Source organism: Chamaea fasciata, unplaced genomic scaffold (assembly GCF_029207755.1).
Source record: "Chamaea fasciata isolate MVZ Bird 193981 ecotype frontalis unplaced genomic scaffold, bChaFas1.0.hap1 SCAF_7, whole genome shotgun sequence".
Classification (NCBI taxonomy): Eukaryota; Metazoa; Chordata; class Aves; order Passeriformes; family Sylviidae; genus Chamaea; species Chamaea fasciata.
The window spans coordinates 17,023,568-17,041,811 of record NW_027094092.1 but is presented as its reverse complement, the minus strand read 5'-3'; the positions used below and the strand labels follow the sequence as shown (position 1 = coordinate 17,041,811).

At 36.8% G+C, this 18,244-nt stretch overlaps 1 protein-coding gene across 1 annotated transcript in view; it reads left to right on the top strand.

Moving 5' to 3' along the window:
- Positions 1–17,731: 17,731 nt before the first annotated feature.
- The window catches only part of MUC2 (mucin 2, oligomeric mucus/gel-forming), a 64,085-nt gene continuing 63,572 nt past the window's right edge, over positions 17,732–18,244 (top strand). The window contains exon 1 of the mRNA XM_066186971.1: positions 17,732–17,801. Within this exon, the coding sequence (XP_066043068.1) occupies positions 17,732–17,801 (70 nt within the window). The remainder of the gene's footprint in view (positions 17,802–18,244) is intronic.

Genomic DNA, 18,244 nt, shown 5'->3' with positions numbered 1-18,244 from the left:
AAATTCCAAAATATGCAATATTTTTGTTACGAAGATTTCTAACACAGCTCCTTGCATGGCCTTAGATTTCCAGTTTTCTTCTCTTGCTGTATTCATCTTGAATTTTTTATGGAATTTCTCAGCTGTCAGTCTTGGCCACAAGAGCTAAACTGTATTAGCTAGATCTAACCAAAATACAGTGTTCACTCCAATTTGGCTAAGTTAGTTTGTTCTAAAAACATAAGATTTTTGCTCCATTATTTGGAATATACAAAGTAATTTTTTACATAGTGGTGATAGTTGCCATAAGGTTAACAAAGTCACATTTATAATGAAAATGTTACCCCTGTGTGAATGCCATCGATTTTGACATTGAATTAAAAAATCTTTGAGTTGAAGAATATAATTGAAGAACAGGTTATTCAGTGCTTAGCACAGCAAGTTCATGTGTGGGTGGACTCTTCTATGCTACTGCTACAGAATGGGAGAACTTGATCTTCAAATGTTCTTTGAAGGAAAATAAATATACTTAGGCATTAAAGTGAGATATATTTAAGTGGTCAATGAACTATTGAACATAAGCTAAACAATACTGTTTGGGCGTTTTTTGTTTTTTTTCTTCATGTTTTAAAATTCTGTTTGTAGCCCTGAATTCAATCCAGATGCTTTAACAGTCACTTCATTTCAGTATGATGATTGTAGCAAAATACCCTGTGCAACAGAATAAGTGGCATTTTACCTACAGTCAGAGTGAAAATTCATTGACCTGCTCTGCTGCATACGAACCTGACGTATTAGCATGTGTGAGGATTGTGTTTATTTAAGTTATAGGAAGAAGCTGTTTTACTTAGGAAATGGTTAGTAAAATCACATAGTCACAGAGTTTTAAGAAGAGCATTTCTTTTCAAAACCGGAACTTTCTTTCCTTGAACCAGGAACTTGCCATAAGTCAAGCCACAAATGCAAAGATGGGTGCAAACTCCACCTATAGGCACTCTCATAATTGTTATTTTTTTATCAGCTGTGGCAAGCAGCTGTTGTTAATTCTTCAGCTCCTCCTGGAACGTGTATTGTTTGTTCCTTTTGGAAACTGGGCAGAGATTAAATAATGAGTGTCTTTACTGGGTGTTTATCTTGGGCCAGGCAGCTCTTTAATGACTGCTGTTCTTTCTCTGTTGTAAAGAGTTTTCATTTTCAGAATCTCAGGATTACAGCATCTGCAGCATTTGCAGAATTTAAAACTACTTCAGAACATTTCACTTCACTGTTGTTCCCAAAAGCTAGTCTGAGTTTTCTGTACCAAAGTGATCCAAGTTTAGAGATGTTTACCTCCACAGATCCAGTAAATGAAAAATAAGCATGTCCAATAAACTGAAAGTACGTATCTGTGTTGTGATGAATAAAATATCATTCACTTGAGCTGCATACTCAAGCAGCTTATTATAATGCAGTTCCAAAAGGCAGAAATCCTTTGTTTAGGATAGAGTTACTGTGTTTGGTGAGATAGTTTTGCAAGCAGCAGGCTGTATTTGTGAGATTAAAAGAATCCTCAGTGAACAGAGCTGGTAATCATTTTCTAGGTTTTGCTGTTCTGAAAATAAGTGTATACACTGAAACATGGTGTGGCGTATGCATTTTTTATTTGAAAAATTACTTCAGTACTTAAAGAGAAGAATAAATGTCGATGCCTGGGGCTATAAAGCATTTAATATAACCACATAGTTGATACAGCACAGTCAGTGCCTGTTTGTGATTCAACACTCTGTCTCATCTCAGCTTTGCTGGTGCAGAATGACCACTGGCACTAATGGAAAAAATATATGAATTATTGATGCATTTGATTATGATTTGAGTCAGACGAATGCCTGCCTATAGGCACTAGAAAAAACACAGTAGTTTCATATGTGTACTGCTAAAGCTGTAGTGATTTAACCTCAGTACCATTATCTCCGTTGTTTTTCAATTTTTGGCCAAGATTTAAAAAAACATCTAAATACCATTAACAAGTAAGAAAATTAATGGTCTAAACTGTATGGTACTATGCAAATCATGACACCTTTTTCAGTCTTCATGCTTTTGCTTCTTATATATTTATATTTTACCCATTTCCCCTTCTCAGTAATAATGTTTTACCCTTTTTCCAATCATTCATACTTTTGTCTGATCCCTAGAAAAGCTGCAGTTATTTGTGAAGATTTCTTTCAAAATGGATGTGTGATGAATTAACTATGGCTTTAAGATGGCATGTAAGAGAAAAAGACTAAGCTGTAATGACATGCTCTTATTTATTACATCTTGAACTCTGCCCCTCATTCAGTTATTGCTTTAAAAATTGAGATCAGCACAAAGTGCTAGAAGACACTTGGTATTAATGGTAGCAAAAGAGTCAGTCTACATGTCATATATGTTTGTGGTTTTTTCTGACAATAATAATTATCCTGTTGTAGTTCATTCATTATCATATTTCCTCTTCCCTTTGATGGGGACTATTAGATTGTCCCTGGAAATCTACTGCACTGCAGGTATTAATATATGTTATTTGCTACTGTCAAAATGTGGGTGTTTATTACACCCTAAAGGTGACCATGCATTTAAGAAAGGCATAACTATTCATTGTTTCACCATGAGTAACTCATGAATAAGGAAAAATTAGAGCTGTGGATTTTTACCAAGGGAAATTTAACACTTTATATAACCAAAGCCTACAGATGTAAAGAAATGGAATACAAATTTTCTCTGGAGTTCAAAAATAAAAGAAGGTGGCTGTGCAGTGGAAGCTCCTGAAAATGCCATCATTTGAGTAACTCACACCTAGATTTAAGAAAATTAAAAGTGTCCTTCAGAAAGTAACAATGTTTGCAAAAAGCAGAGATGATAAAAAGCTGTGTGCTTTACAGCACGCATAAATTACAGAATACCTTTCAATCACATTTGTCTGTATTCTTTGACAGAAAACACCAATATGTGCTTAATTGATCAAATATAGTTTTATAGTCAGTCTTTCTTAATGTGGCTTTTATTTGTCAGAGAGTCTTTTTTTTTTCCTAACAGTTTGAAGTAACTCTTATGTAAGAAGGATCTAACATCAGTGTCTATAAAATGATTGTGTACATAAGCAGTCTAGTTTGTAGAAAAGATGCATTTAAATAAAGTAGGTAAATAGAGGTGAGAGGATAAGTCTTGTCAAAGAAATGAACCCTATAAAAGAAGGCTACCAAGTACCTGTGTCTTACATAACATCTCACTGCAAAGGTTGAAAGACAGGAATAAGCAGTCAAGCCTTCAGAGTGAGAGGATTAATTAGTGTTTGAATTGTGGGGCTTTCAGGGACTTTTATTTCACAAGTCCAATCCTGGGAGAAAGTGCTGAATATTGATGTATTTTTCCCTTCCTACAATGTATTCATTGTTTTTCTTTAAATCCAAAGTAAAAATTCAGATTACTTTTTATCTGCACTGAGCAGTGTGTGTGCTTGCAGAAATCACTGTAGTAGCTATAGACTCAAAATGCCATCCTACTTTAGGGAAAATGTTGGTTACATGTTAAGAGGAGGTCAGTGCACTTTTGATTATTCATGCAACATGGGAGAAGTTGGAAGTGGAGGAAGTAGTCAGGAAAAGGAGAGAAAAAAGATACAGCTGCAAGAACAGAGTATGTGTCTGCTTAGCAGTATCCATGCACAGCAGTTAAATGCTCAAAATAACTGGTTCTTTATTTTCTCACAATTTTTTTTTCAAAGATGCTGAAATGGACTCTTGAAAACACACACCTGGGAAGAAAATCCACCCCCACCCCCAAAATGCAAAAACTGTTTAAGGTCATTTGAAAAAATTATTTGCTAACTAGACATTCTTTTTGGAAAATATTCACCTTGTCTGAGAGTTCTCAAGACAGTCAGACAACTGTGGGACTGGGCTGCAGTCACCTGATAGCAGCCTTCCAGTAGTAAAGGGGCCTTAGAAGAAGGCTGGAGTGGGACTTTTCACAAGGGCATGTAGAACAAAGAGGAATGGCCTTAAGCTGAATGAGGGTAGGTTTAAATTAGATAATAGACAAGATTTTTTTTACTGTGGGGATAGTGAGGCACTGGAACAGGTTGCCCAGACACAGTGATGTAGACTTCCCTTCCCAGGAGGTGTTCAAGACCAGGCTGGATGAGGCTCTAAATAACCTTGTCTAGTAAAAGGTATTCCTGTCCATGGCAGGGGTGTCAGAAGTACATGATCTTTGAAATCCCTTCCAACCCCCCCATTCTATGAGTCCATGATTTGCCCAAGCTTGTGTTTGTGTTCAGCACCATGGCCAGTGCAAAAGGTGGGGGATATGTAACAGGGACAACAGGAATGTATAAATAATTGTAATAACAAGTAACCTTTCCCTGGATATGTTGCTGGTTTTATATTCAGTAGATGATCAGTACCATATGATTAGAGAGATTTACCTGGCATAAAACTTCTTGGTTTCCTTCTTCACCTGATAGTCAGTCATTAACTGTATGTTTGTTTCTTCTGTAAGGCAGAGCTGACAGTAAGTAAGCTAAATTGCACCATGTTTATAAACCCTTAATCAGAAGTGAAAGACAATAATGCACGAAAGGAACAATGGCCATGTCCCCTTTAACAGTGCCTTTCTTAGCTTCTTCTTAAGCACTTCAAGTAAGGGGAGTTTAAATGTTTATTCCAGGAAGCATATTCCAAGTGTGAGAAAAACACAGTAAGCTCAAGAAACTCAAAACTGAATCTGAATTTTAGCTTTAGGTAGTGAATAAATAATATTAAGGATGTGCAGGATCATGCTTCTTTTTCTGCCTCTTTGTCAATTATAAAATTATTTTCATAATGCATGCCCTTCCTCACCCTGACCAATCATTTAGTAATCGGTGGCATATCCCCTGCAAGAACACATTTGTAATAAAACTATGTGTGGCATCTTTTGGAAAAGGAGAGAGAATCTTATTTACAAAACTTCTAAATGAGTTAATTATATTGTCTTCATTCCTTCTCTGCTGAATTTCACACAGCTGCCCTTTCACACCCACATTTTGCAAGCATTGAGATTGGGTTGCCAAGTTTCAGCAGGTTTGGCCAGGATTGTTGGTGTGCAAAGTAGAGAACAAGAGACATTGCTGACAATGCCCATTGCATTTATTATTTTTTCCTTGATTGGTGGTGACAAATCTGTACAAAAGGGTACTTTTGTAGTCTCTGGCTGTTAAGACATGATCATTGCCACAGAATTTGGCTTATTTCAGCTTTCTGAAATCTTGGATCTGATTACTGCTTTTTGTCTGTTCCCCCCCCCCCTCCCCCCCCCCCCCCCCCCCCCCATGTAAATTGTATGTCTTTAGTCTGTTTTCTTGGTGAACTAATGGAAAAACAGTGGAGGATGTGGCATGGTGCTACTTCCACTGTCAAGTCGTCTGTGCTGTGGTCTTAGAGTGCAGGCCTTTTTTTTCCGGATGGAAACAAGACAATTCCACTTTATCCCTGGTAGCAGTGTCCTGGAAACAGAGTTCTTAATCATAATTTTTGGTTGTTATTTCAATCCCGATTCTTCCACTTCTTCCAGTGCTTACACGCCTACACGCTCTTTTTCATATACATTCACATTCTTACCACCATCATCTAGTTCTGGGTCTAGTTCTGAAAATCACTGATATTGAATGGTGTAACCCACACTCAGTGGCACTTCATATATAAGATATATACTTAACAATGGAAAAAGTGGTGTAGGAAAATACAGACAGCCATAGTCATCTGTAGTGTTCATAGCCGTTCATATTGAATCAAGGAGAGACATCTGAAGACCTCTTGGGTCCTTATAAGTGGTTAACAGAACTAAACCTTTACAGGTGAGCATTCTGACCTTTTTATAGTAAGAAAATATGCTTCTTGGAATGGAATGATCTGAATAAGGATTTTGGATATTTTAAAATGTGGTCCCTCCATGAATGCAATACAGAATATTACAGTGTTCCTTTGTGCTTTGTTCTCTATGCCTTTAATACCACTATATGAACATTTTGAATGTCACTGGTCACTTAGATGCTATTATTTGGTACTTGTCACATTGGTTTCAAGACAATTTTCCTGACAGCTGATAAATATCATTGTGCCCTTTATGTGTCTGTAGGAAGGAAGACAGTCTATAAGAACCAAGGATGGGAAGACAGTGTGGACACACGGGAATTCTTCTTTTGAATATTGAACACTTTATAGAGGTAATCACTGAATTTTATCTACTGTTTTTTACCCTCTCAGCATTGTAAGCTAGTTCTGCAGTTCTCTTTTAGTTTAGTTTTGGCTCTCCTGGATAACCTTGGATCTTAACAAATGGTGTAGCTTCACGGTTCACTGCTCTTAAACCTTGACAGAGCCCATCAGTTATTTCTGTCTGTTGTGACTTTCCTACAGCTTGTTTAAATGTCTAGAAAATTTGATGATCCAGGAGGTGACTACCCATGGGAGCTTGCACTCCATCTACTGTTGAAATGTAGCAGTTTTGTACTTGAGCTTCTTTAGAACATTTCAGGAATGCCATCCAGTCTTGGAAGATTTTGTACTGTTCAGTTTATCAATTTATTCCAAAATCTCCTTTATCTTTATTTTGGTCTGATATGTTATTTTGTCTCTATTTCTGCTATGCTTGGCCATGCTGGTTTTTGTTCTCACTCCTAATCCCTTTAGGTGTGTTTTGGTTTGTACTGTTCATCTATTTGAGCCTTTAATATGGTGCCTGTAAACAGCTATGGGATCACTCCTTGTTTTGATTGATTCATTCATGGGCATTTCCCATTTTTAAAGTTAAATATTAATCTGTTATTAATGGCTTTATTACTTCCACAGGTGTTGAATTATATACATTAAAGTATTATTAAAGCATCTCATATCTCTATTGCTACATATAGCAGACAAGTCTCCACAAAAACACATTGCAGACACAGTTCTCTATGCTTCATATTCAGATTTCCAACATTGTAGTTCTGATAGTCTCTGCTTTATTGAAAATCTTGTTCTTAGCTAATGCCCATGGGCAAGAAAAACAAACAAAAAATCTTCCCAAACAACCTCAACTCCTAGCAATTAGAAAAAAATAAATTGTCATTGCTATAAATGCATTGCTGTGGAATTTGAGAATCTACCCAGCAAGAAAAGCAGCTTCTAAAAAAAAGTTGATAAAATGCCTCCTTGACCCTGCTGCTTCAGTAGCTGAACAATTTACATCCCACTAGGATAAGCCTTTAACTTGTAACAGAAAGCTGTGTCAACTTCCTGAAGTTGGTGTGTAACACATGGATAGAGGTGTTGAGCCTGTAGGTGCTCTAAGGTCTAATAGTCCTTTCTAACACTGTGTCTCTATGAGGTATTACAGAGAAGGTTTCAAACTCAGTCCTGGAACTGGGGAGGTATAGAGAGATCAGATCTGTCTCACAGAAATATGTTCGTGACTAGCAATGCTCGTGATCTTGTGAATCTTTTCATTAGGTTTTTCACGAATCAAGATAAAGGTTCCCAGGAAACCCTGCTGGTTTTGGCTGGGATAGACTGAATTTTCTTCATAGTATCTGGTAGGGGGCTGTGTTTGAGATCTGTGCTGAAAGCAGTTGATAATGTAGGGATGTTTTAGTTATCCCTGAGCAGGGGTCACACAGAGTCCAGGTCTTTTCTGCTCCTCACACCATCAGCATGGAGGTTGGGGTGCACAAGGAGTTGTGAGGGGACACAGCCAGGACAGCTGACCCCAGCTGACCAAAGGGATATTCCAGACCATATGGCTTCATGCTCAGCAATGGAGAAGAAGAAGAAAGGGAGAGACACATTTAAAGGGCAGGCATTTTTTCTTGCCAAGTAACCATTGCATGTAATGTAGTCCTGCTTTCCTGTTGGTTCATGGAATTTTACAGTACTGAATTTGGGGTGGTTTTTTTTTTTTTTTTTTTTTTTTTTTTTTTTTTTTTTTTTTAATAGCTTTTGGTTTTTACTGTTCTTTTGCAAATTTTACTCATGGTATTTAGTGATTTTTGTATTGACGCAGTTCCAGACAGTAAGTAGTTTTTGTGAGATGCATTTGATAACTACATGGGGTAATAATAAATGAGAATATGAATGGTGGGAATAAAAGATATGAAGTACTTTTTTTCTTTTTTTAATCCAAATGACAATTCATTTCATGTTTAGGCAATTCTTGTTCTGACATACAAGTCTTGGATTGGATGCAAATATCCGACGTGGATTGTGTAGAGAGTTAGAAACTGAAGTCTTCTTTTAGTTTGAGCTATGTATTCTTGTCACTATTTTGCTGTCTTCCAGCTTATCAAACTAGAAAGCTTTTTCCCAAGTCTCATGTAGACTGTGCATGTACTCTTTCCTAACTCATGCTCATGACTCAGTAGCATGCACTAATCTTCTGTTCACATCAGACTCCTTTTATATTTTTTTCATTTACTTTGTGAAATGGGAGTTGCCAGATTGTATGGGAGTTTCTCAGCAATCACACAAAGAGGATACACCTCCTTAGTCAATTAGAGAATTTATTATGAAGGTAAATGCCATAAGTTAAGCATCAATCACTTCCAAGTTCATCCAGGTGTGCTTTGTTTGCTGGCCTACTTTAGTATTATTTATATAATCTGAGTCAAGATAACATACAGGATAATATAAATACTGTTTAGCTTCATAAAACCAAATTCTATTAGTTCAAAATTACTGAATTATTGCCTGCACCTTTCATGAAAATGTCGTCTAGTCATCCCAATAAAGGATGAGGGGAATTGCTCTTTTCAAGTGCATTTTCCCCTCAGTTAAAAATTATTCCTTTTGTGTTTGCAGTTTGTTTTGGCTCAGTTCCACATATGAGCTTACATGAGAGAGACCTAACAAGTCCAGGGTCATGACATGAAAATGGCATTTTCAACCAAAGAGGGAGGTTTTTGTAGAACAGCTACAATGTAGTTCCTATTAAAACTCAGATAATCCATGTTTTGTAACCAGTATTTCCATTCATATTCTGTGTGTTTGACATAGGTTTTTGTATAATAAATACTGTCATTTGTATAAGTAGTAGCAGAATAAAATCTAGTATAACATCAGTAAATTCAGGAGTATTTTTTCTTTGATTTGGATGACTCAATCTGAAACATTTCTGTGATGACAAAACAAAACAAAACAAATTCCCAAATTTAGGGAATAAAACGGAAGAGTTGAACACGCTTTTCTTTGACATATCTGTATCACCATAAATTTATTGCAAAGAGGGAGAAGTCCACTCCCAAATGCATGTAACATTAACAGAAAACAATTTTTCAGGGGAAGCCTAGAAGTATGATTTACATTTTATTTTATAATAATACTCTTATTCAAAAGCTCATGTGCCTGTCTCAGTCTTTCAATTTCTGTAATATTCTCAGCCATGTTGAGCACTTTGTAATAAATCTTCATCAAAGTCTGACCATTGTTTAATCATTTTTGTTGTTTTAAGCACCTTTACTGAATGATGGGTGATTTACAGAGGAATGTTCTCCTCTTGTCAGAGAGTGCTTGGATTCAATACCTTCAGAATAAATACCTAATTGCATTGTTTAGTTTACTGACAAGCATGCTCAGTCTGGCCTAAAATACCAGAATAAGATCTTTTATTAATCATATGGCCCTCTGATACAATGAAGAGATGTTTCTGTAATAATTTATGTACAGGTGTGTGGCACATAGTAAAATTTTGGTAGCAGGGGAGCTGCACGGGGGCCTCTGTAGGAAGAGACTTGGACAGCCCTGTGCCAGACACAGACACTTCCAGCTGGCTCGAGACCTAGCACAGCACACAGCTGAGCCCATTAGCCACGCTGGTGGCTTGCAAATGTATTTATGTGTTTGGAAATGTGTTTAAGAAAGGTTGAAAATATATTTAACAAAGGCTAAAATGCTGTGTAGCAATTAGAGAGAGGAGGGAGAAATGTTCTGTTGAGAGGGAGTGGGAGAGCTGCTGTCTGAGGGTTTGCAGGCAGCCAAGCTGAACCCACCACAGCTGGAAAAATGAAGATTCTTTCTGTCTAGTTACAGATTTGCCAGACTACAGCAACACTTAATGCAACATTGTTCTGAACTGGAAACTTTACTCTAGTCTCTGTCTTGGGAAAGTACAGATAAGATGTTATCATTTATCTCATGGACTTGCTTTTGATTTAACATTTTTATTAAGCTATTTGCCTTCAGCAAACATCTCTCACAGAGTTTTTATGAAATGCTTGTCCTCTATAATGTTTCTAACCTACGTAAGCACTGCCAGAAAAGTAACTGTTCTTGAGACTGGGCAGAGAAAGGGGATTGTAGTCTGTTATCCATGTTTTTCATGCTCGTTCACATCAGCAATATTCTGTTGTGTTAAGTTCAGCTAAGTCTTACTTTCCAGGTCAAGATAAGAATTCAGCTTTATTTTTTTATAATCTTTTTCTCTCCATAATCTGAGAAATCTCTTTAAAGGTAGATAGGCTTAAAAAATTTGGGCTTATATCCATACCAAAGTTTCTATTCCCATGAGCTATATCAAATATTGGGATTTAATGTGATCACATCTCTCCTCCCTTTTCTCATCAGTGATTCCCTCTAATTTCTGCATTGTACAGTCATGCTCATTCCTGCTTACCTGGTCTTTGGAAAAATGAAAAAAGAAAGTGCTCTGCAAAACTGAAGTGTTTCAAAATTAAGAGAGAGCCTTAGAGCCCAGGGATTCAGGTATTAAAATAGAATTGATCAGTTATAAGGGACCTAAAACAAACATGTGGTCCAACTGTATTCTCAGAGGAAATTATAGAATCACAGAATGGTTTGGGTAGGAAGAGGCCTTAGAGATCATTTGCTTACAGCCCCCTTACTATGGGCAGGGACAACTCCCACTAGACCAGGTTGCTCAAAGGTTGCCATGTAACCTGGCTTTGAACATGTATAGAGATGGGGCATCCACAGCTTATCTGGGCAACCTACCCCAGTTCCTCACTCAGTTTCTCACAACCCTTAAAGTAATCTAAATCTACCGTCCTTCAGCTTAAAGTCATTACCTTTTTTCCTATCACTACATGCCCTTGTAAAAAGTCACTCTCCAGTTTTCTTGTAGGTGCCTTTTTAGTACTGGAAGGTGCTTTAAGGTCTCTCCAGAGTTTTCTCCCAGCTGCTTTTTTTTTTTTTTTTTTTTTTTTTTTTTTTTTTTTTTTTGAAGATTTTCCTTTTGCCTGATTCAGGCTTCTCCTTGTTCAGAATGCTGGATGTGTTATACGTATCGGGACAGGAGTTTTGTGGAGGTGCATATATCAAAACTCTGTGATATTCTGATGCTCTGGGTATCAGTTCTTTCGAACATTAATTGCCCAGAATTTGAAGTTATAATCATATTTTTTATTCCAAACATTTCTTATCCAGCCCTTACAAAATTTGAATGTAGGTAGACCCAGTAGATGGACTGAATGGATGGACTGTCAGTCTCACTACTGGCATTTTATAGAGCTGATAATTGACTTCTGAGAATTGACATTTTAAAAAGCAGCAACTGAAAAGGAGAAGGATGAAGGAATGCTCAAAGGCATTTTTTAGTTTTGCTTTCCTTTTCTCCCCTTTCAAAGGACCTTGAGAGTAATCTGATTCAAATTTTGAAAGTGCATGGAAAATAAACAAATAGTGCAAAATATCATGGAAGTGTGTAAAGGAAAATTTTTCTCAGGTTGTTTAATTCATTAGCTCACAAAGCGCTCTATATACATTGTAATATTCACAGTGTTACTCTGATAAAGTGCTGTATTGACAATATTGTCTTTTTGATGACTCAAATGTTAGTTATAAAGTAATGTTGTTAGGCAATGTGCATGGCATCTGGAAGACTTGGATACGAGTCAGACATATTCACATGTTTGACGCAGTTATTCCTTGTCTTACAATACAGAAGACACTATTAACTACGTAACTGCTGACTTGCATAACAGAAAAAAGTTAAACTTTACCATAATTGTGGCAAGTTTGCTATTCTTTTGCAAGCACAGAAAGTTATACCAGCAGGATTGTAGCATTTAGTGGTAAGAAGAGGAAGACTAAAGATTCTTAGCAATTCGTACTTGAAATGAACTCGACTTTTCATGCTGTCCTGTGGAGCCATCACCATACCTTCACTACAACTCAGAATATTGTTAATCTCAGCTATTTTATATTAAATCTTAAACTTATGAAAATCTGTCACTTCAGTAGAACTGTTGACAGGCCATAAATGAAACCATTCCATTAAGAGTTGGGGAAATATGGGAATAGTTTAATCTAGCAACCAAGTGACAAGGCTGGCCATGCTGAAAAATACAAGAATATACTGTGTTGAGCAGTAATATTTGAAGTGTCTTTCATAAATTCTTGTTCTGAAACCTAAAAAACACCTCATAGCAAATGTTGACTTGGAGACACTATTGATATGCTGCTACTAAAAGGAAAGACTGAAGGGTTTGCTCTCCAATTTTTTGCGACAGTAAGTCTGATTTCCCATATAAAAATATTAAGTAAAGGCAAATTTACTTTAGTTCCACCTTCAGTGTCAATAGGAATTTTGAGACAAGGAGCTGGTAGAAAGTATTAGTGAGGAAATCTGCAATTAAAACAAGTATGCTCACTTTGTTTCTTGTTCAAATTCTCTCTGTCTCCTTTATATGTGAGCTCCATTGAGAGAGCACAGGTTTAGGTACTCAAGTTTTTTCTGGAATATTTTCTAGCATCTAAGTGAACTGGGTTGTCAGAGAAATCCTCTCTAGAGAACAGAGGAAAAAAAAGCACATTTTGCCAATATATTTTTCCCCCACTTTTTCCACAGAGAAAATAAAATATTTGGACAATCCCACCCCCCGGGGTAAAATTACCAGAGTATGGTATGTGTATTACCAGAGTAAGGTGTGTGAACTGTAATTCCCTCGATGCCTTTTCCACGTCATTTCTTCTTGGCTCAGTCCATTTCCTTGCAGTAAATCCCACAGATGCTTGTACAAAGGAGAGCTGCTCTAATATTATTTTAAATTGTCAAATATTTTTCTCTACGTATTGATGTAGAAGCTGCTGTGCAGAGGATTTTTGCAGACTAAAGTTTTCCAGAAGCTGTGTTGGTAGGAAAGCTTACTGATTGAAGTTATTTCCTACATCCCTTCCTAATCTTCAGTAATTGTGTGTCACATGCTTATCCTCACTTGTACTTAACTGGAAGAGAAGGAAATGTTTTGCAACTTTATTCTCAGAGGATGAGCCTTTGACTTCCAAAGAAGGAAGCACTACGAGTGGAAAATGGATGCTATTCTTAAAATTTCTGTGCCAAACCACTTAAGGAAGGACACGTGAGAGCATTATACTGCAGCAAGCATCAGCAAATACCTTACAATATTGTATTTTTTAGAATGAAAAGTAATGCCCATAACCCAAAGTCTGCTCAAGGTTACAATGATGAAATCAATTCTGTGTCAGTTTTAAATCCATCTAAATTTTGGCTCCTTTTGTGTTGATAATTTTGGATTAATCTGTTGACAGTGTCCATGTCAAAATGAAATTCAACCCCATTACTTCTATATCATTGCTTTAACACTTTCATGCACTGTTCAGCCTTCTGCTGCTTGTCTCTGTTGCTTGTTAAGTTTTTGTCAAGATGTGCTATAGAGGGCTTAAATGCCTCAGTCAAGGAAATACAGTCATTGTGTATGATATATCTCTGAATTCATGATTTGACTAGATTTTACCAGAGCTATTTTAGAATGTCTGCCAAGGGAGTTCCAGCGACTCAGTTCAGACAATCTCTGTGCTTGAAACAAAAGGAGAGATGTGTATATTGTGCAGTTGTATGGCCGTGTGTAAGGCTGTGTGTGCTCTGGTGACATTCTGGCAGGTAGAAGAGTAGCAGTACAAAATCCTATGGCCACTTCTGCAGAGCACCATTACTGATAGAACATTGCTGCTTGGTTTGGCAGCCTGTAATCAGCAAGTCAGGAGTACAAAAGCAGATAGGGAAAGGACCTCAGTCAGCAAGTGCAATTGTACTTTTTGAGGTTCTTTAACAGCAGTCATCCTGTGATTGCTGTGGCAAGAGTGCAGTTAGATTTCCTCTTGGTATGTTAACTAAGAGAAACAGACCCCACATTCTTAAAAAATTGTTTATTCTTCCTAAAACAATAAACCCAGTCAAGTCTCAGCTGAATTTTATCTTGAAGTTATACAAATTATAATGTACGCCCTTTTCTTCTCCAGTGTGATTCAGAATGAAGACAATATTCCATGTAGATTCTCTTTTTAACAACAAGTATATCGCCAAATAAATTTACCTTGTAACTAAATGAGCATTAAAGGCTTGCTATGCTAATAGAACGATTGGAAATAGTCTCATAAAAGTTGAAGGATAGGGACACAATGCATTGACATAACCATGACTCAAACCACATCTTTTATCTCTGCTTCTGCATCTGCTGTCATAACAAACACACTTGCCATGCAACCAACTTTTCTTTTTTATGCCTTGGATTTTAGCAGTGATTTTTGTAGTGCTGGTGTTGGGGGCACCTAGATCAGAAATAGAGTGAAAGCTTATGAGAAGTTGTATTGTTACTCATAGGCTTCAGGAACTTTTAAAAAACCATCTCTGTTAACACTCAACTGTGCAACCTAAATATGAAAATCCTTCTTCTTGTCACTAGTTCTGCTGCCTCTTGCACAGTGACAGCATGCAGAATTATAAGTAATTTCTTTGGTAATAAAAGCACCTGAACACCTGACATTGGAAAGTGGAAGGCAACATCTGATTAAGATGATTAGAATGGTCAACTCAGGTATAGATCACTTATGTCTAACTTAGGGCTAAGATGATAATGATAAAGTGGAATTAACTTGGTTGCAAAATGTTTGGTTACTTCAGGTTGTCAAGCAATTTATGATAAATAAATTAATGCATACCTACAGATGTTACCTGCATATTACCAGTCAGATTCTTCTGGATTAAAATGTATAGTCCAAAAACCTTTAAGGTAGCTGAGCAAGAAATAAATCAGGCTATGATGTCTACCTCAAAGACTGATGTCTACCTGAAAGACATATAAAACAGGTGGTAGACAGGATCATTACCCTTCTGGCAATAAGGAAACAGAGACAGTATAGTTTAGGACACCTTCTAATGCTAGCAAAAGTAAAAATACCTCGGACTTTTGGAGATAAGGATATGTATTTATTTCTCTTCAGATCATCACAGCCATGTAAGCTCAAGTGTGAATTCTGTAAGAGTGGTCTCAGTGCTTAAAGACATGTTGATGTCCCTTATTCTCCAGCTTGGGATGTCACAGCAAGCCACATATACATCAGAAGGGACAATGGGAAATTGTTGGTCACTCTGAGAAGCAAAGACAGCAGAAGGAAAATTGTCCTGTGTAACTTCATAGCTCAAGAAGGAATCTTGCTCCCTGTACAGGCAGAACAAAGCTGGAGCAGAGTAAATCAGTCTCTAAAATTTAGAGGTGCTTAGCTAAAAATAGCTCTTCTCCTACACATAATATATTAAAATTATAAAAATACCAGCATATTTAACTGAGGGATAGTGTAACTGTAGTTGAAGGATGATTACCTTTCCCAGTCCCAAGAAATGAATGAGGCTGGTTCCATCTGGATCTACAAGTTTTGTGACAGAGAAACGTGAAAGGAAAATAAGCAAGTTTCCAACTTACACCTGTCAGCATACGCATCCAATTTAATCTAAAAAGGGGTCAGGTTTGCTGTGTACATGGAGCTGCTGTTGCAGTTTGCAAAGACTGCATAGAAATTAAGTCATAGAAACCCTTTTTTTTCTGAGGTGATAGTTCTAGCCGGGACACTACCTAGAAAAACACAGGGAGGAAAAGAAAAGCACAAAATACAGTCCTTTGGGAATCTCCTTAGTATTTTTAGACAACACTTCCGAACTAAGAGTTTTGGTGGCATAAAAGACAGAAAATACTCTGAGGTATCACAAGAAGTTAAGTCAGGTAAAGTAACCAAAACACTGAGGGAAGATCTCTGTAGACTGTTTTTTTTCTTTGTTTTCTATGAATGGCTTGCTCTAACTGGTTATTACTGGGTTTATTTTTATTTTCCAATAAGGAAAATAAAGTTATATTCTTCCAGTGATAGATTCATGAGGGAGAAAAGAGCTGCTACTTAATTTCAGTCAGGATTATTGAGTCATACACTTTGTAAGGGTAAGAAAAGTGCAAATTTGTATTCTCAAATAGAGAAAGGAGAAAATCTAAACCCTTTTGACATGTATTGAGGGAAAACAGGAAGATGTTCAGATAGAGTCTAGACTAGAGTTGAGATAAAATTATTCAATAAAAAATAGCTGCTAAAGAATATATTTTTATGATAAGAGGATGTTTCTAGTTGACTAGAGCAGTCAAAAGGGCTAAGTAAAAAGATTCCTTGATGTTTTGAAAAATATAAAAGTTCTACTTGTAATATGATCAATGAAAATAAGAAATACTTTAAAGGATCAAGAGGATTACAGATTTCTGGTCACTTCATCGACATTTTTTGATGAGGAAATGTAGAGACTGGCCTGAGAGATTTAAGAAGTAAACCCTGTTAGTCCTATGAAGCAGATGTGTCACAAGATGTCTTGAAGGAAGTGTAATTTACCTCAAGGAGGTTGAGGAAGGAAGGAGGTGTGCTTTGTCTTCTGAAGAGAGTTGCAGAAAGACCTGCTCAAAGGAACTTTTCAGCACAAAATAATGTGCATGTGGAAATCTTTTATTTCTGAAGCAGCATTCTGAACTGGTTCCTGATTCTGTTTTCTGCTTGCTTTCTTCTTCTCCCAAGGACCCCCCCATCTTTCTCTGCACAAAGCAAAGCTGACCCTCTAAGTTTTGTAGGATCTGGTAGCAGACTGTAAACTTATTATTTATGTAGAAAGTAAGCCAGAATAAGCAAGAACATTTAGTAATGTTTTCCCATTTTCCCTTCTTTTTTAACTTTTTCTCTAAAACTTAATATTATGTGAGAATCTCTACAATGGATGGACATTCTTGCACCATGATAAGGTTTGAAAGAGCACCTCTTTTACTGTAAAATCTCCGAACTTACTGTGTTACCCAGTCTCAGTTATATTTTGGGCAAAATATGCAGTATGGGCAGTATTTTGGTTTAGATTTTAAAGTTCCCAAGAGCTTTAAAAATTAAAGAAATCCAATAATTGCCTGCAAAATAATTTCACAACACATGATGTGCCATTGTATTTGTAAGGGTTATGTTAATTACAAAGAACTTCACAAGCATCACTTAATTTTTATGGAAATCATTCTATGTGATGATGAAAAATGAAAAATTCTTTGATTTTGAAGCCTTTATTTTAGGGTCTCACCTTAAAATTTCTTCAAGGGACTTCTTTGTTCAGCCACCCCAAAATTCATTATTTTTTATGGGAGTTGCTGAAGGTTAAACTTGGCGTGAGCATTTGAAGGATTTAAAAGTGCAGCATCCTGTAGATGAAATAGAGCAATAAAAAAATTACATGATTACTGAATCAATATTATACCATTTCCTGTATGCTGAATTCCTTCATTTATGGTGAAAAATGATTGTCTGTTTACTTCTTATCTTTTGCAAATATCACGCCTGTTTTTTCACCCCTCCTCTTGTCTCCTTGCTTTGAATCTCCTCCCCTGTGATAGAATCAATTGCCTCCATGGGTATTATAAAAAGCCGAGTTTCCAGTGGAGTTCCCATTCACCACCTTAGCCACCATGGGGCTAAGAGCAGCCAGCCTCTTCCTCCTCTGGCTGGCTCTTTCCTCTGCTAATGAAATAAAAAAAGGTAAGCTCTAGAGATGAAATGGTAGCAGATTGCCTCCTAGAAAAGAGGGAGAGAGTTAAAATATCGCTGCGGAGCTAGAATGAGGCAGTGCATTTAAATAATGCTCTGGAGTTTTAGGATGGCTTAAATTGCTTAAGCTTCTCAATACTGAGGCTGCATTGCTTGGACAAAATTGGTAGATACTACTTTCTTTGGAGAGATTACTGCCTATATCTACTGCGTTGATTTCCAGTTCGATGTGCTTGGAAAATATTTTCAATGTTGCTTTTCTTTCCATGCATTGAGTGTTTACTAAGTATGGCAACGACTTGGCAGAAAGGAACTGTAGGACTTTGAGAGGTTCATTGTTAAAGCAATGAAGGACGTGGGTGATTGTGTCTCCTGTTACGTTGGAACAACCTAAATTGTTCTTCAAAAATGAATGTACTAACATTGAAAAAAAC